Here is a 20,567-nt window from a genome sequence, read left to right as displayed (position 1 = left end):
TAAAATTCATCATTTTGATAGACCACAAGATTTAAATGCTGCATGGTACAAATGGGCCCGAATCCTATACCCACCTGTAATGTACATGCGATATCTTTTAAATACAGTACACCTTTCTCGTGTGTGAAATCCTTTTTCATAAATCTTAGTAACCGTACACATATCTCGTGTACAAAATATAATACACATAACCTGTGTATAAAAATCATTCTCTCGATACATAACATTCACATTAATAGGTGGAAATTATCATGTCCACATAATTCAATTGTGGGAATTATCATGTCCACATAATTCAATGATGGCAATTATCATGTCCACATAATTCAATGGTGGCAATTATCATGTCCACATAATTCAATGGTGGCAATTATCATGTCCACATAATTCAATAATAATCCACAGAACTTCTGTCTGCATAATAATTCATTCAAGGAATGTTTTGCTTGTGTCTATCTCGTCAAACATTTATAAAAGCATTTTATGTATTCGCAGTTCAAAATATATTTCAAAAGCATTTAATAAACCAGTTGTAAAAACAGCGCATGTATTCTCAGTCCCAAAAATGTAAAGAGTAAAAGGGAGCAAATGAACTCACAATACTGTATTTTGTAGTGAAAATACATATGACGACATTGAACAAGTGTAGGGTTGGCCTCAGATTCACGAACATATATCATTTATATTTATATTAACACACATAATTATAATTGAACAAATTTATATATTAGAACTTATTTTACATATTATATATATTTGATTTGTGTATATATATTTTAAGTGATTAATATTTATATAGTTATATATTAATAAATATTTAGTTAGTACTATATTAAAATACCTAATTTGATATCTATGTGTATTCGTATAAAAATTGTTAATATTATTAATACATACATACGTATATTACTTATAAATATAATTTTATATAAATAATATTTATTTAGTAAAATAATATTAATAATGGTAAATAAAAAGGTGTATCTGATTATAATGATAATATCAATAATAACAATACTGATAATAATGATAATAATAATAATAATAGTATTAATAATGATAATGTTACTAGTAATAAAAATGATAGTAATATTCATAAAAATAATAATAATAACAGAATGTTAATACTAATAATAATATTAGTAATAATAGTTTTAATGGTAATAAAAATGTTAATTTTAATAAAAATGATAAATTTAAAAATAATGATTCTTTTAATAATAATAAGCATAATGATGATGATATTAATAAAAATGTTAAAAATAATAATAATAATAATAATAATAATAATAATAATAATAATAATAATAATAATAATAATAATAATAATAATAATAATCTTAATAATAATAATAATAACAATAATAATAATGAAAATGATAAAAATAATAGTAATAATTATAATAATAATAATTTTACTAATAGTGATGATAATAATAATAACAATACTTATTTTAATAAATATGATGATAGTAATAATAATATTCATAATAATCAAAATAACAATAATGATAATAATAAGAATCATACCCTCTTGTATTATTATCGTATCATCATCGTCTTCATTATCATTACCCTTTTGATTATCATCCCATTATCATCATCCCAAAATCATTATTATTATCACGGTATAATAATCATCAACATCATTCTCGTTTTAAATTTTAAAGGAAACAGCAAAATAGCGGTAGGCAGCAGAAGTCATGTTGGGCTTATAATCCATTCGTGGATCTTTGGCCAAATCAATATAATAAGAATTACGGCCCAAATTGCAAATTCAAAAGAAAAATAAAACGCCCCAACTGTGTAACTCAAATCATGGCCCAAGCTCTATGGCATATAACCGATCGATATTGGTAGGGTTTAATTGAATAAAAGAAAATCATACTGGTAGACAGCTAGCAGGAACTTCGTTTCATCTTTTTCATCATACCCCATCGTAAATTCTTTATCTATATAAAATCATCATCATCGTTTATTACTTTATAATAGGAGCATAAACAGAAGACATACTCAGTAGTTGATGTTTGTTTGCAGGTGTGATTTTTGGTGATGATTTATGATGGAAACATGAACAAAAGATAGTAGTACAGTATAGTAGCAGCAGGTTAAACAGGTGGTTAAGTTTAGAAGTACTCTGATATATTAGTTTAGTAGTGGATAGGTAGTACATGGGTTATTGGTTCTCATGGGTAGATAGTTAGATTATGTGTGGTTTATTAGTATAAATTGTAGTTTCATATTCAATTGTAAAAGTGGACAGAGGTATTCGATGTAGTCCTTTATAGAAAGAAGTTTTTGTAGTCTTTTTATTTAATAATAAGCAAGTGGATCAAGTAGAACAAGAATAAAACGTGCAAAATATTTAGCAGCCTCTAACTTGTCATTTTATCGACATCCATTAATAGGGGTATTATTTCATGCTCCATTGTTAAACAGTGGCGTATAAAAGAACCCTCTGAAAAATCCTAAATTTTTAATTTAAATGTCTTTGTTTATTTTGGACATTATGGTATAAAATTCAATCATTAACTATTAAATAAAAATTACATTAATTATTCACTCTCAACCCCAAGTAAAATATAAAAAGTTTTAAAATTCAACAAATAATTCCTAAATACATTTTTAATAAGCCTAAAGTTTATATAACTCATTTTCGAATCACCGTTTATTTTAAAATCACATAAGTTCGTTTTTAAGTTGATTAATGACTATCAAGATAACAATCGAGTGCTATTATCGTTTACTAAATAAATTCGAAACCATAGAAATATACATTCAATATACCTTACATATATATATATAGATTTATTTTAATATCATATATTATTTTATTTACATAATTAATTAACTCATATAATATTTTAATTTATAATATATATATATATATATATATATATATATATATATATATATATATATATATATATATATATATATATATATATATATATATATATATATATATATATTTATTTACACATAATGGTTCTTGAATCGCCGGAAATAGTCGAAGGGTAATTGATTACATGAACACAGTTCAAAGTTTTTGAAACATCAACATTACAGACTTTGCTTATCGTGTCGAAAACATATAAAGATCAAGTTTAAATTTGGTCAGAAATTTTCGGGTCGTCACAAAATTCATTTCACTACGTGGTTTACTAAAGCTAATATAACAGGAAAATCATGTTCTAATGCAAAAAATATTTGTCTTTCCGGATGCAAACCACAAAAATGTACAACCAGATCTTATGCTACCATTGTTTATGTAGCCTAACTAACATTAAATTTTTAATTACTGTAAGGATTTGAGTTTGTATAACCACACCATGTGAGATTTCCCGAGTTAAAGCTTTATACAACAACCTACTTAGAGCATTAAATTACAACCCTCTTTAAGAAAGTTTAGATCGACATCTAGCTATATATGCGTTCAGTTTATTTTTACCTCTCCATTCCATTGTTGAAGTGACAAAGGTGACCCATTCACCTAATATTTACTTAATTTCATACTTTCATTAGACTGACATTTTTCACTCATCCATTCAATCATTTTTGTTCAGCTGCTTTAGCAATTCAGAGCATCTGACGTCAGTGTAAAAATTGCATATAAATTACATGTTAAACAGACATTTACAGTACTTTAGTAAAGTACATGTTAACAATAGATAGTGAATAAACATAGATCAAATAGCATTAAGACCCATACAAAAGTAAATAGCAAAAAAAAAATAAAAAAATTTAATACTATAACATAACCCTTAAATCAAATTGTTGAAACTGTTGAGTGCGAATCGAGTTAAATGAAGAAGAATACAAGAAATTGAAGTTGCTGATAACAGTCGCATTGCGACCGCAACGGGTGCATTGCGGACGCAATGGATGAGCAGCGAAATAAAGTTCTGGAATCAAGGGCATCACATTCGCGATGGGTGATCCCGACCACGATGGTTTCATGACCCGTCCTAATCCATCTGAACGAAGTCCATATCGAATATAAACGATTCACAATAGTTGATTACATCGCGAGGTTCATGACCTCTATATGATACATTTTACAAACATTGCATTCGTTTTTCGAAAGACAAACTTTCTTTACATCGAAAGTTGACGACATGCATATCATTTCATAATATATATCCAACTATAATTGACTTAATAATAATCTTGATGAACTCGACAACTCGAATGCAACGTCTTTTGAAATATGTCATGAATGACTCCAAGTGATATCCTTAAAATGAGCTAATGCACATCGGAAGATTTCTTTCATACCTGAGAATAAACATGCTTTAAAGTGTCAACCAAAAGGTTGGTGAGTTCATTAGTTTAATATAAATAATCATTTCCATCATTTTAATAGACCACAAGATTTTCATTTCCAGTTCTCATAAATATACATCCCATGCATAGAGACAAAAATATCATTCATATGGATTGAACACCTGGTAACCGACATTAACAAGATGCATATAAGAATATCCCCTATCATTCCGGGAAATCCTTCGGACATGATATAAAACAACATCAAAGTACTAAAGCATCGGGTACTTTGGATGGGGTTCGTCGGGCCCATAGATCTATCTTTAGGATTCGCGTCAATTAGTAGACCGGTTTACTAATTCTTAGGCTACCAAGCAAAAAGGGGCATATTCGGCTTCGATCATTCAACCATATAATGTAGTTTCGATTACTTGTATCTATTTCGTAAAACATTTCTAAAAGCGTATGTATTCTCTGTCCCAAAAATATATATTGCAAAAGCATTTAAAAAGGGAGTAATGAAACTCATCTAATGTATTTTGTAGTAAAAATACATATAACGTCATTGAACAAGTGCAAGGTTGGCCTCGGATTCACGAACCTATATTAATTATATATATTAAAACATATAGTTGTAATCAAACAAGTTTATATATTTATTTTATTAATATACTTATTATATTAATAATTTATTAACTATATTCATCTGTATATTTTAAATACTTAATATATATATATATATATATATATATATATATATATATATATATATATATATATATCAAATTAAAGTATATGTTAAGTTATTTATTTTAAATATCCTATTTTGATGTTTTGAAGTATTATCTCATGTATTAAAACTTAATATATATTTATCTTTAATATTTGTAATAAGTTCTTAATATAATTTAAAAAGGTAGATTATCAATGTTAATATATATTAAATTAAAATATTTTTGTGTTAGTAACAATAATCATAAAATAATGATATTAGTATTAATATTAATAGTTGTAATAGTATTTGTAGTGATAATATAAAAATTCTAATAATAATATTGATAGTTTTTAATGACAACAAAATAACAATTTTAGTAAAGATGATAATAATGATACTAATAATGATAATCATATTTATAACAAAAATGATAATATTAGTAATAATACTTATGTTAATAATGATAATAATAATAATAATAATAAATAATAATACTAATACTTATAAAATGATACTAATACTAAATGATAGGATTACTAAATATAATAATATTACTAGTACTTATAATAATAATAATGATAATGATTATAATACTTGTACATGTGATAATAACAATAATTATAACACTAATAATAATAACAATAACAATAGTAATAATCATGGTAATAACTATAATAATAATAAAAATAATAATAACAATAATAATAATAATAATAATAATAATAATAATAATAATAATAATAATAATAATAATAATAATAATAATAATAATAACAAAGAAAATAACCTTATAAATCGGCCCAAAATAAAAATAATGACTCCGCCAAGGCTCGAACCCGAGACCTCTCGAATACTCCCTAACACTCTAAACCATTCGTCTATCACAGCTTTCTTGTTATTATACCCAACCGAATTATATATATAAACTGTTTTAAATTTATTTTTGTTTCACCTTCATTTTCTTCAAAACTAGTCGACCTGTGAACTCCAAAAATTAGAATAATGAATTTGTAATATCTTTTAGGACTTGTAAACAATCATAGGACTAGAAAGGGTGCTTTTGATTAACAAGGAAAACGAAAAATAAGAGAAAAGAACAGCTACTGCTGTTCGTGAAAAGAAAAAAAATACAAACTATGATTTCGATTTTTAAAACATTTTAGTTAATACTTGTAACATGAATTGTGTTGGAAATGATTCCTAAAAAGTTTATGGATCATCAATTTCAATAGAAACGACACCTAAAACTCCAATTTGATCTTTGTAAAATGTTTGACTTTTTGAAACCAAAAGTTTGATTCACAAATTAAAGTTTGATATAACGAATTAATATATGAAATTTTGCAGAAAGATCGATTAGGTTATTACTAACAAAACTGCATTTAAGAATTTTTAAGTTTGTTTTGAAATTGAAGTTTTTGAAAAAAGAATCAAGAACAGAGAACACGATGGTACAGCTTTTTTTTGACTGTTTAATCTGATCGAAAAAAAAATGTACAGCTATAATTAATGATTGATAAATGATATTGTAGTCGTATGGTACATCTTAACAACCTGTAAAGCTCTCTTTGTTACTAATTGGTGTTGACAGGTTCATTCATCAGGTACACAGATTAAATAAAAAAAATAAAAGTTGAATGTGATGGTAAACAGCTTTTGGTTGTATCTGAATCAACTTTCTTCCTGGTACAAATTTTAGAGACAAAAATCAAGATTTCCTACAGCTTGATATAGACTTGAAATAGAATACCAATTCTTTTGAATTTAATATATATATACGCTATTTATTTATTTATATATGTATATGTATTTATTTTTATATATATATATATATATATATATATATATATATATATATATATATATATATATATAATATATCTCAGTTATATGTATATGAATTTTACATATATATATATATATGTATTTGTATAGTTGTTTATCAATATATATATATATATATATATATATATATATATATATATATATATATATATATATATTTGTATATTAAACATTTAAAGAAGCATAATAATATTAATCACACAAATATTAATATCTAATATCAACAAATAATAATAATACTAATATTAATCACAATATCTAAAATTGTAATTTCACTTATTAGTTATATTAGTAATGATATTAACATTGATAACAATAATCATAATAATACTAATAATAATATAACAGGTTATACATATCAATTTTTACAAATAATAATGCAGGTATTGATAATAATATTAGTATAATAATTTCGTTTAATCTTGTAATTAAACTTGATATACTACAATTTATTAATTATATTATATTTACTAATCATATTATATTGAATTATTTAATATTTATTTATTACTATATATATATATATATATATATATATATATATATATATATATATAATAATATTTATGTATTGGATATATATACTTATAGATTCATTTTAAATTACAAAATTATTATCTTATATTTTACTTTCCATATTTAATTCTAATGATTAAGTTATAATTTATAATTTCAAATCATTGTATGTATTTACATTTATATATATGTACATATTCATTTACAAGCAATTGTTCTTGAATCGTCGGGAATAGCCAAGGGTCATTCAAAGACATATGAAACAGTTCAAAATTTTCATGACTCAACATTATAGACTTTGATTATCGCGTTGAAACATATAAAGATTAAGTTTAAATTTGGTCGGAAATTCCCGTGTCATCACAGTACCTACCCGTTAAAGAAATTTCGTCTCGAAATTTGAGTGGGATGGTCATGGCTGATAATAAATATGTTTTCATGACTCATACGAGTTGATAAATGAAGTTTTATCATCATTGAGCAATATAGATAAAACAGTTTGGTTTGTGAAGAGTACGAGTTAAGCTATCATAAAAAGTGATATGAATAAATGCTAGTTCGTCTTAACCGGTGACGTAGTCACGGTTAATTTTCGGAATTCAAGGGATTTAAAGAAAATCTTTGGAATCTGTAAGATCTGATTCTTCGGTGAATAAGGAAATGAAGATCTCTATAATTAAATACGGTGATCTGCCTCGATTATTTGTCTGATATTTCCATTATAAATTAAGCTCTTCCGTTCCATTATTCTCACCATTCCTATACTTTCTTTCTTAGTTCATACATCTAAAAGATTGTGAAAATGCTTAATCAAGTTCTGATCCTTGTCCTTATCCTTACTATCACAACCATCATTCTCCTTTTACAACTTCCACCGGAGGAATCTGCTTATTTCTACTTTTCCCTTGGGGTTATAGTGCTTTTAATCCTCCCGTGTCTTTATGTTGCTATAAACATTGATATACACGATTTGTAATTTATGTGTTGTTATCGGACTTTATATCTTCCCTTATACTTCGAAGTCCTTTCTTCTGTTTTTTATAATCATTGTCATCCCCAGTTAATACTCCCCCTATTTGCTGCAATTTATACTCCGATTTCTATTTCGGAGCTTTGTCCATTCGTTTCTTCTTTTTGCGATTGGGCATCTTTTGTAATGGTCCAGAATTCATAGATATAAATTTCAGAATGAACATTATTAATGTTCTAAGAAAGAAACGGTAATAGCACAATTTGACTTGTCAAATTACCAGAATTCAAGGAAAGATAGGACTATCAAGAAAAATATTTTCTTGATAAGTTTATAGATTAGACAGAACGTAAGAGTCGTGTAACATGGTACATGATGACGTTATGGTCTGTGAATCATCACGTTCCATTAGAAACTCAGCATAACTTACTGTAATATAATCACGTTGATCAAGTGTCATTATATTATACTAACTCATGCTTCAGTCCCCAACACTACTTCAAAATCATTCATAAATCAAACTTGAATTTTTAAAGAAATTTAGAAACTAAAGTAGTTTCCTCTGTGATGTAATATAGATAGCATGAAGAGATAAATAATTTCGGATGAGAATATTTATGAAAATATCTTCAGAAATATCGAAGATATTTATGATGATATTTTGGAATTTCTAAGTTCGATAGTTGATGAAGAAAGATTTTCCGTAAGATTTTAACATGAGTGAGGAGCAGGATATTCGCTGAAAATTTCATCGGATCTAGAATTACCTGGATTCTTTGAATATAGGGTATGGTCCTTGGATTTGTCCTTGGTCTCCTTCGTGGTTAGCTCAATCCGTTTTCCAGTTTCAACTTTTCTGAGCTTTTCTAACATACTATTCTTTATCATCAAACTTTCGACGATTAAGGTCGTTTATGGTTGCCTACAGTTTCTGCTGCTTCATTCAGCTTTTTCAAACTTCAATGTATTGATTCGTAGGCTGGGTGCTTTTCAAAATTTTAGAATTGAAGATCGTAATTCTAGGAGATAATTGTTATATGTATACATATAACTATTGATGTAGAAATGCTACGAGAATCGAAATACTGATTTGCTAATTCCCAGTAGTTGGTATATTAATTCTCGTTATAAGATGTAAATGAGTAAATGATAGGGTTTCACTGAATATAGTGATTTTTCGGAAAGTCAAAGATCAACGGAGTTGTTGGTAAATTTACTGCTAATGTGGTGAGATATAAACGGTTTCCCAGTATCGATGACGAAAGACAACTTATATATCAGGGTTATAATAAGCTAATCCGAGTAAAAAGTCAAAGTTGACTTGTTGGAGCTGTGACAAAATGGCTAATTTGGAAAGGGATTGCAAAGTTATTTTCGGTAATAACAATGCTAAAGGATCTGACACAGATACGTGTAGTTGGATCATCTTCTCGATTGAGGTGTTTCCAAGATTCGTGAAAGGTTTGAACGCAGATTGTAATCGTCAAAATACAAATGAGGTTTAAGATGAGATCAAGTGGCAAACTTGAAGAGATGTTTAGTTTCATATGTTATAATCAATATTTTAATTCGTTTTAGTTATCCAATGTTATTAGTCCACAGTCGATAGTCCACAGTAACAGTCCAATAATTCATATATAGTTTAATATATAATATTCGAATTAATTAATACATGTCGTGACCCGTGTACATGTCTCAGACTCGATCACAACTCAAAGTATATATATTATTGTAGAATCAACCTCAACCCTGTATAGATAACTCCAGCATTACTGCATATAGAGTGTCTATTGTTATTCCAAATAATATATATATATATATATATATATATATATATATATATATATATATATATATATGCATCGATATGATATGTCAAAACCTTGTATACGTGTCTCGATATTTAAAGTGCGTAAAAATAAATAACAGAAATTAAATGACGATAAATAAAGTGCGTAAAGTAAATAACATGAATTAAATGACGATAAATAAAATTGCGAGAATGTAATTTACGATAATTAAATTTTGCTAAATAAAATGTAATCAGTTAGCTAGGAACAGTTAGTTTGGATTCTTAACAAAATTTCTCATAGTTAATTTGTCTGTTTCTAACAAATTTTATTTTGTCATATGTTTTCTTCATTATGCCACTTGTTGGATCCTGATAGGTCAAAATCCAAATATGAAATTGAATGAAAATGGTTATTCTGCGGTGAACGGATACGTATATCGGTGGTTGTAAGTAGGATAGTAAATGACTGTTGAATCAGATTCAAAGAATGTACAATGTAACTTATTAATGTGAAATCTAAATATTCCTCGGGTATTACCTACCCGTTAAAATATTTTCACCATTAACAGTTTGTACGAATGAATTTTTAATTACAATCTTTATGAAAATATATATATACCTATATATTTTATTCTGATGTAATCATGGATTTAATGAGTCAATATGATATTAAACTCATCTGATTTACCGTTAGAACAAGAATATATAATCTCTAAAACATTAGAGATTACATAATCGTTATGTCGAACGAAGATAAATGATGTAGAATGTCGTGTTGAACGATGATTATACTCGAGGTACAGGATGAGATGTCGAATCTGGTGACGCGGATGTTGTTGTTGGTGGTGGTGATGGTACTATTGGTGTTATTGATGGTGGTACTGTTGCTGCTGGTGATACAAGTGTTGTTGGTGCTGAGGTTGTGATGTTACTACTGTTGGTGATACTGCTGGTGCTTGCAAATTGTGCACCGTGCTCTCTAAAGTTAACACTCGAGCTCGGAGTTCTTTAGCTTCTTCTACTAACCCTGGTTGGTTATCAGTGTGAGGTTGAGGTCGGATATATTCTCTAGTTCCATTAATGGTAGCCTCAAGATGAAAAATTCTTGTAAAAAGGTTATAAACGGTGTTGCGAACAGGTTCTCCGGTGAGCGGGTCGAGTACTCCAAGGTTAGGTGGTAGATTCGGTTCATGATATGGAGTACCTTCTTCCCTTCTCCATAGGGTGAGTATGTCACAAACCCACCCCTATTTTATCCAGTAATCACGGTAGTTGATTGGTTGGTGTGCTCCTGTCACGCTGTCTTCGGAGTCAGAGGAACGTGGTCAATTCGTAGAGGCCATCTTACACGATCACAGAAAAGATTTTTGGTATGAAGAGTTTAGTGACAGCAATTGATAGTTGGATGTATTCTCAATGCATAATATGCATAGATATATATAGTACCAGGATCCCTTAAATTACGAAAAAATTTACGAGAGATATCAGGCAAGGTCTACAGTAACAGATACGTTAAGATATGAATTGTCAGATACGTTAAGATATGAATTTTGTCTATACACTATTCATGCAGTCAATGCAGTAAAACATGTCTAGACTAAGAATAATGAGCAGGTAATTTCCTAAGGATGATAAGTAGATGATTTCTGACAAAAATGATAAGAAAAACTTTCGACATGCAGACACGGTCGAAGTCCAGACTCACTAATGCATCCTAACGACTATCAGTTAGACACACTAATGCAAGACCTGGTTCGCTAAGACCACCGCTCTGATACCAACTTTCATAACACTAAAAAGCCAGATTTCATATTCAGAAGTTGAGGAACAGAATCTCATTTATATGATGCGGCGCACCAGCCTTAGGGTGCGGTGTACCCAGTTCCCACGTTATAAGGTGCGGCGCACCATTACTTGCTGCAACGCACCTCGTTGTTTTTGGTTGCAGATTTTGTGAACTATAAAAGGCATAAGATATGATTTCAAGGGAGAGAGCTGGAGTTTTTTTTCACGAATCTTATCATAAAAACCCTAATTTCATCATCCAAGTGGAGATTAAGACTAATTTAGAAGATCACAGATCAAGCAATCTTATCATTAGATCTACTTAGTTTTCTCATTTGGGTTGTAATCTCCACATTTATTTCTCTAGTTTTGAATTGAATACTAATAATAGCTTAACATGAGGTTTATTTGTGATTCAATGCTTTTGATTAGTGTAATCTTAGCCATGCTTGGCTAATTTGATTGTGTTTGCTTATCTATGAATCTCTAATGTTAGGATTTTTCCCCAATTCATTGAATAAATGTTGTTTGAATGAAATAGATGAGCAAGTGTTATTATGTTAGCTATAGATCCATTGTTATGCATTTGTTTTAGGCTTTACTTTGATTACATAAATTGTGTAGATTTTCTAAGTGATTTGATTAGTGAAACAATTTGTGCTTCAACAATTTAAGTGATCTAGATAACTAAATTAGGAATTTTAAGTGATTGTGTTGTTAGTTTATGTTGGTTTTCACTTGGCCTTTAGTCAACATAGTGGTGTTCGATTATCTTAAGTGATTTTGATAGTTGAAGGGTTCTAAGTGATTTCAACCCAAGCATAATCTCAATGACCACTCATAATTAACTTGATCTTAGAATACGATGCTTATGTGAGTTTACAAAGTGTGATTTGATTAAGGATTGGTAGTGATGCTAAATATATAATAGTTCAACAACTAATGCGATAGCTGTTGAAAATGTTATTCATTTTTAACAAGCTTAGTTTGATTTATATGTATTTTTAGTTTTCTTATTTGTTGTTGCAAGAATGTGCAGGTACTTCCTGCTTGTTTTCACAAAGATGAAGGACTTATTTTGTCAAAGTTTAGGAGTTAAGTTGCTGATGGTCAAGGTGCTAAATGGATCATGTTGATGGACTTTAAAAGGAAGCTTATTAGACTTATGGAAATAATCAAGCCCAAGACCCATTTAATTTATTTGAAGTATAAAAGGATTTTTTTAATCCTTTTATCATTTAACTTTATTATTTTTCTAATTCATCTATTCGGCTATTCTCTCGACTACAAAATTAGGGTTTTAATTGTACATGATAATCAACCACATCATCTTGATGTGTAGTTTGATATTCTGGTGATTGATTCTGTTTTAGATCAATTGTGGTTTGATTCGCTGTAATAGTTTTTGAAGAATTTCTGTTTCATCTTTTTTATTTTACCAAACGGTTCAGATTATTGGTTATTAGTGATTCTTAACTTCTGTAATTGAAGTCTTCTTGTGTTATTGGCTATTTTTTACATGGTATCAGAGCGGAAAGATCATTCATGGTGATCTGTTTCTTGATTTCATCTGTTGGAGTTTGAAGAAAATTAGGGTTTCTTAGTTTTGTGATTCGTCTGTTTTGTTGAATCTGGTAATTGTTCATTATCAGATTGGGTTCGAATACACTCATATTGGTGTTAGATCGTTTAGATATGGTGGTTTGCTCTAAAAGCCCTAATTTCTCAAATTAGGGTTAGGGTTTGGTGTTCTTTGGTTTATCTGGAGTTCATCATCTTCTTGTTTCTTTTCTGTCTTCAGCTGCATCATCAATCATTCGTGATTGATTGGTTACTTCTTACCCTTCTTTATATTTTTTTGTACTAACTTTTCTTGGTTTTTTCTTGTAAAAGAGACAATCCTGTGTTCTTTCCTTGGTCATAGTTCCCATGAGAACTGTGATATCCTGGTTCATACACAGCTATTGTTTGGGATTTATTGTTCTTTCTTATATTTCTTTTGTGTGTTTAATTGTTTGATTATTTAATTGTTTGTTATAATGGGTGACACTGGGGAAGGATCTAGTACTTTAACCCTAATCAACAAGCTTGATATTGGGGATCCTTTATATTTGCATCCAACTGATACTACAACTGGAACACATATAATTTCTATTAAAGTAAAAGGTACTGAAAACTACAATATTTGGAGTAGATCAATGCTTCTTGCATTGGGTACTAAAAATAAACGAGGTTTTATAAATGGAACTTGTGTTGAAAGTACAACAGATAATGCACTTGCAAGTCAATGGAATTGGTGTAACATTGTAGTATTATCTTGGATGCTTGGTACTTTATCTGAAGAGTTGTATAATGGTCAAATTTTTGGTACTAATGCTTTAACTGTTTGGAATGATTTAAAGGAAACATATGATAAGATTGATGGTTCTGTAATCTTTAATCTACATCAAAAGATAAACAGTTTAAAGAAAAATGATAGTCCTCTATCTAAATACTATCACAATATTAATAGTCTATGGAAACAATATGATTCAATGGTGTCCTCACCACCCTGCACATGTGGGGCTAATGCTTGTAATTGTGATGCTTCATCTTCTGTTATTCAAAATAACAACAGACTTAAACTAATGCAATTCTTAATGGGCCTAAATGATGCTTATATGTCTGTTAGAAGTAATATCTTGTTAAGGGATCATCTCCCAGATGTTAAAACTACATATGCTGTTATTTCTAGAGAAGAATCACATAGAACTAGCTCTTTAAAAGATTTTAATAACAAAACCCAAATCACTGCTTTTGCTGTTCAGACTTCTAATAATTTTAATAAAAACAATGGTAATAGTTCTTATAATAACTTTAATAATAATAGTAACAACAACAATAGAGGTCCAATCCAAATCTAAAGTGTAAAAAGTGCAATAAAATTGGACATACTATTGACAAGTGGTTTGAAATTGTTGGATATCCTCAAAAATTTTAAAAGAAATTTTAATAATGTTAACAACAACAATAAAAAACAACCATGGAATAATCAAAGTAAATCTGCTTCTAGTAATAATGCATCTACTAGTAATGATATTTCTACTAATGATAGTAGCAGTAGCTCTTCTTCTGATATTTCTTTTTCTAATGAACAGATGTTAAAACTCTTAAGTCTCATCAATGATGTACCTTCTGCTCATGTTGGCTCAATGGCTAATACAGAAGGTAACTTTTTGAATTCAAGTGTTAAGTTTAACTTGAACTTTAGCAAATTCTATAATTCAAATTTGTCTCAATCCAAACCTATTCATCAAGGATGGATTATTGATTCTGGAGCAAATCAACACATGATTAGCTCTGATAAAAGATTGAGCAATGTTGTTGATATTTTTGGATTAAGGCTTACTGTTGGACATCCCAATGGTACACAGGACTTAATCAAAAGCATTGGTTATATGGTTATAAATGAGTGTATTATCCTTAAAAATATACTTGTTGTACCAGAATACCGTGCTAATCTCATGTCTGTTCACAAGCTTACTAAAGATAATAAATTAATTGTAAGCTTTGATAATGATAAATGCTATATTCAGGATTTGAGGGACAAGAAATTAAAGGAGATTGGTAATCAAAATGGTGGTCTGTATGTTTTTGATAAAACTGATAATGCTGGTAAGATACCACACTTAAATAAAACTCATTGTTATTCTCCTATTAATATCTGGCATTCAAGACTTGGTCATCCATCTGATCAAGTTTTGAATGTTCTAAAAACCAAATTAAAATTAAAAGATAAGATATTAACTGGACCATGTGATATTTGTCATAAAGCTAAACAAAGCAGAAAACCTTTTCCTTTAAGTGATCATAAAACCACAGATTTAGGTAAAATCATTCATCTTGATTTGTGGGGGTCTTTTGAAGTTCAAACTAGAGAAGGATTTAAATATTTTTTAACTGTTGTTGATGACTATTCTGGAGCTGTCTGGATTTTTCTGATTAAAAGTAAAGAAGAAGTGTTTGAAAACCTTAAAATTTTCATTAACATTGTTGAAAATCAATTCAATAAACATGTAAAATTAATTAGAAGTGATAATGGAACTGAATTCATAATTTAAAGTTTAACAAATCTTACTAACAATACAGGAATAGTTCATTAAACTTCTTGTTCATGCACACCACAATAAAATGGTGTTGTTGAAAGAAAACATAGACATTTACTTAATGTAACAGGGTCACTTATGTTTCAAGGCGGTTCACCTTTGAACATGTGGTCTGATTGTATTCTAACTGCATGTTTTTGATAAATAGGACTCCCTCTGCTGCGCTGAATGAAAAATCTCCTTATGAAATGATTTATAAAACTGATCCTAATCTCTCCCATCTTAAGTGTTTTGGATGTCTTTGTTATGCTACTGATTTAAATCCTTCAAACAAGTTTTCAATTAGATCAATTAAGTGTGTTTTAATTGGTTTTTCAACTGTTAAGAAAAGTTACAAACTTCTGAGTCTTGAGGACAAATCTATTTTTTATTCAAGAGATGTTACTTTTTATGAAACTATTTTTCCTTTGAAAATTAAACATAAAGATGTTTTGTCTGTTTCTTCTGAAAATCTTTTTCAAACAAATCGTTTGAGTAAGTCAAATTTTTTTGATGATATTTTTGAAACTTCTGTAAACACTTTAAGTCCCAATGATGAAGGGAGATCTGCTGAACATTGTGATGGTAGTAGTGATGATAATCATGTAGATGATCATTGTCTTACAATAACACATCATGAAGACAATACTTCAATCCCTGAGGGCAATATCAATTCTAATGATTCTTTTGAAAATACTAATCTAAGGAGATCTTCTAGAAGCACAGTTTTTCCTAAGAAATTTGATGATTTTGTTGTTGATTGAAAAGTCAAGTATGGAATTGAAAGGGTTGTTAATTACAGTAATCTTAAATCTAACAATTATTCTTTCATTTCTAATCTAAATAAAACTTTTGAACCAAAAAGTTACCAACAAGCTTGTCTTGACCCTAATTGAGTTGAAGCTATGAATCTTGAAATTGAAGCTTTAAATAACACTTGAATGATTACTGATTTACCCTTCGACAGAAAACCTGTTGGTTGCAAATGGGTTTTTAGAATCAAATAGAAAGCTAATGGAGAAATTGAAAGATACAAAGCTAGACTTGTAGCTAAACGTTACAGTCAAAAAGAACATATTAATTATGAAGAAACCTTTAGTCCTGTTGTTAAGCATGTTACTGTTAGGTGTTTCATCACTTTGGCTATTCAAAACAATTGGCCAATATATAAACTTGATATCAATAATGCATTTTTGTATGGAGATTTGAAAGAAGAAATTTATATGACCATACCTGAAGGATATTATACTGAAGCTGCAAAAACCAATAAAGTGTGTAAATTAACAAAATATTTATATGGTTTAGAACAAGCTCCAAGACAATGGAATGAAAAACTTAATCCTGCTCTTGTTAAAAGTGGTTTTGTTCAAAGCAAGTCTAACTATTCTTTATATGTTTAAAATTCTGATGATATTTTCATAGCTTTGCTTGTTTATGTTGATGATATTGTTATTACAGGAAATAGTAAAGTTGAGATAAATAAATTTAAAGTTTTTCCTCAAACAAAGTTTATGATAAAGGATTTGGGTAAACTAAATTTTTTTTAGGAATTGAAGTTCTTAATCAAAATGATGGTATTTGTCTCTCTCAAAGGAAATATTTTCTTGAATTGCTTAATGATTATGGTCTATTAGGAAGTAAACCAATTGGTACACCAATTGAATGCAATGCCAATATAAACTATGAACCAAGTGAAAAAGATAGTTTGCTTGTTAATATGACTGAGTATCAAAAGCTTGTTGTTAGATTGATTTACTTGACTTTGACCAGACCAGACATTTCATTTGTTGTTCAAGTTTTAAGTCAATATATGCATGCTCCTTTACAGTCTCATCTTAATCTTGTTTTTAGAACTTTAAAATATCTTAAAAATGCTCCAGGTAGAGGTATCAATTTGGTAAAAGTTAATAACTTCTCTCTACATGCATTATGTGATTCTGATTGGGGTAAACGCAAGTTAAATAGAAAGTCTGTAACTAGTTACTTAGTATATCTTTGTAATTCTTTAGTTTCTTGGAAAAGTAAGAAACAAACCTCAGTTGCTAGGTCATCTGCAGAAGCAGAATATAGAGCCATGGCAACTGTTGCTTGTGAAGTTATTTGGATTAAAAATCTTTTATTGGATTTAAACATTAAAGTTCTTCTTCCTGTATAAATAAACTGTGATAATAGTTCTGCAATTCAAATTTCTGCTAATCCTTTCTTTCATGAGAAAACAAAACATTTTGACATTGATTTACATTACTAAAGAGAAAAAATTTGTGCAGGAATTGTTAAAATTTCTAAAGTATCTTCTTTTTAAAATTTAAGTGATATTTTAACCAAAGGGCTTACAATAAAACAACATAACTATTTGGTTGAAAGGTTGGGCTTGGCAGACTTGTTCCAAACTAAGCTTGAGGGGCATGTTGAAAATGTTATTCATTTTTAACAAGCTTAGTTTGATTTATTTTTACTTTTAGTTTTCTTATTTGTTGTTTCAAGAATGTGCAGGTACTTCCTGCATGTTTTCACAAAGATGAAGGACTTGTTTTGTCATAGTTTAGGAGTTGAGTTGCTGATGAGCCAAGGTGCTAAATGGATCATGTTGATGGACTTTAAAAGGAAGCTTATTGGACTTATGAATATAAACAAGCCGAAGACCTATTTAATTTATTTGAAGTATAAAAGGATTTTCTTAATCCTTTTATCATTTAACTTTATTATTTTTTTGATTCATCTGTTCGGCTATTCCCTCGACTACAAAATTAGGGTTTTCATCTTATTTGATAATCAACCACATCATCTTGATGTGTAGTTTAATGTTCTATTGATTGATTCTGTTTTAGATCAATTGTGGTTTGATTTGCTGTAATAGTTTTTGAAGAATTTTTGTTTCATCTTTTGTATTTTGTCAAACGGTTCAGATTTTTGGTTATTAGTGAATCTTAACTTCTGTAATTGAAGTCTTCTTGTGTTATTGGCTATTTTTTACAATAGCAAATTGGGTAAAACGGGCAATCCAAACATAGAGTGGATTATATAAGTGAACACTACTTTGTTAATTGAATTAGATTTCGATATTTAGTTGCTTGCTAGTTGTTACTAGTTATAACTGTTAATCTAAACTTTGTTTATTTGTGCGAGTTTTAGTTGTTAGTCAAATCAATCAACCCCCCCCCCCCCCCCAATCACACAAACCCTAGGACATTTTTTAGTTTCAATTATTCGACTTAGACTGCTCTCTTGGGACGAACTTGAAACGAGTACTTACATGAAAAGTGCTATGATGACCGGCTCTTAAGTGCTCGTTAGTTGTGTGTGCTTGTTTGTAGTGTTTGAATCTTGTATAAATTTGAGGGTAATTGGTATATTGTGCAACACGCATCAGACTTTCTTGGCGCCGCTGCCGGGTAGCGGTTAGTTAGTTGAATCTCCGGTTTAGCTTTTAATTGTTCGATCCTTTTGTGAGGATTTATCCTTGCAAAAGTTACTTTTCTTGTTTTTATTATATTATTTGTGTTTGGAAACCATTTGCATTTGTGTTGTGATCAAAGGTTAGGTACCGTGGTGTATGAAAAGGAGATTCCAAAAGGATTAAGAGTTTAAACATCCGTTTTCCGATTCGAAGAGACACGTTCACGAGGTTTACAAGCGTAGAGAAGAATAGGTATTAAGGAAAAATTTGGAGGTTTTATCGTTTTGTTTTGAAGATATGGAAGGTGGTGAAGAGGGTAATCGAATTGGTCATGGTCTATTGAATAATCCACCACTTGTTAATTAAGAACAACAAGTTGATCCAAATTACACACCAATGTGGAACGCTAGGTGGGTTGCACCTACGGTGGTGCCTCCTGCCATTACTAAACCGCCCCTCGGGGTCGATAATTGAAAATTCGGGGGTAATTTCTTTACAATGATCAAGGATGTGCAATTTCATGGGTTAATGGAAGAGAATCCTTCCGAACACCTTCAACTATTCAACGATATTTGTGATATTTACAAACACAAATTAAGATGTTACCGAAGATGCTTATAAGTTAAGGGCATTCCCCTTTACTCTTCAAGGTGATGCGAAATTTTGGTTAAGGAATTTACCTCCCGACTCGATTAGGACTTTTCAAGATTTAAGTGACGCTTTTATCAATCACTTCTTTCCACCATCAAAAGCAGAAAGACTTAGGATGGAGATTAATGCATTTTCTCAACGGAGTGATGAGTCTTTATATGATGCATGTATACGTTTTAAGAAGATGTTAAGAGCTTGTCCACCACATCGATTGACCAAGAAAGCATACATCAACACGTTCTACCGGGGTACTAATTAATTGACAAGACAAACTCTTGATTCCTCCGTGGGAGGAGTGTTTATGTATAAATCCCCAAATGCGGCCAAAACCTTGTTAGAAGACATCTCGGTTCATACATATGAGTCGGCTCATTCACCTCGAGATTTGCCAAGGAAAATTGTAGCTCAAGTGGAGAGTGACAACGGTCAAATCACGCTTGCAAGCTTGAATTATCAATTTCAATCATACGAGAAGGAGTTGAAGAAGTTACAATAATCAATTGTCG

The 20,567-nt window shown here is 29.3% G+C and overlaps 2 protein-coding genes and 1 non-coding gene across 3 annotated transcripts; 2 read left to right on the top strand and 1 right to left on the bottom strand.

The window, feature by feature from the left end:
- Window positions 1–13,928: 13,928 nt before the first annotated feature.
- Window positions 13,929–16,777, top strand: LOC139875612 (uncharacterized). The gene is made up of 3 exons (XM_071862938.1): window positions 13,929–14,690; window positions 15,027–15,889; window positions 16,183–16,777. The coding sequence occupies exons 1-3, from the start codon at window positions 13,929–13,931 to the stop codon at window positions 16,775–16,777; spliced, it is 2,220 nt and encodes a 739-aa protein (XP_071719039.1).
- Window positions 16,778–17,236: 459 nt separating this feature from the next.
- Window positions 17,237–18,168, top strand: LOC139875611 (secreted RxLR effector protein 161-like). The gene is made up of 3 exons (XM_071862937.1): window positions 17,237–17,384; window positions 17,472–17,540; window positions 17,648–18,168. The coding sequence occupies exons 1-3, from the start codon at window positions 17,237–17,239 to the stop codon at window positions 18,166–18,168; spliced, it is 738 nt and encodes a 245-aa protein (XP_071719038.1).
- Window positions 18,169–20,167: 1,999 nt separating this feature from the next.
- LOC139878922 (small nucleolar RNA R71) lies at window positions 20,168–20,274 on the bottom strand. The gene has a single exon (XR_011769784.1). It is a non-coding gene; the product is annotated as a small nucleolar RNA R71 (small nucleolar RNA).
- Between the last annotated feature and the right edge of the window lie 293 nt (window positions 20,275–20,567).

This window comes from Rutidosis leptorrhynchoides, chromosome 11, assembly GCF_046630445.1.
Source record: "Rutidosis leptorrhynchoides isolate AG116_Rl617_1_P2 chromosome 11, CSIRO_AGI_Rlap_v1, whole genome shotgun sequence".
Classification (NCBI taxonomy): Eukaryota; Viridiplantae; Streptophyta; class Magnoliopsida; order Asterales; family Asteraceae; genus Rutidosis; species Rutidosis leptorrhynchoides.
Note: the sequence above shows the minus strand (reverse complement) of the source record. Positions and strands in the feature narration are given on the sequence as shown.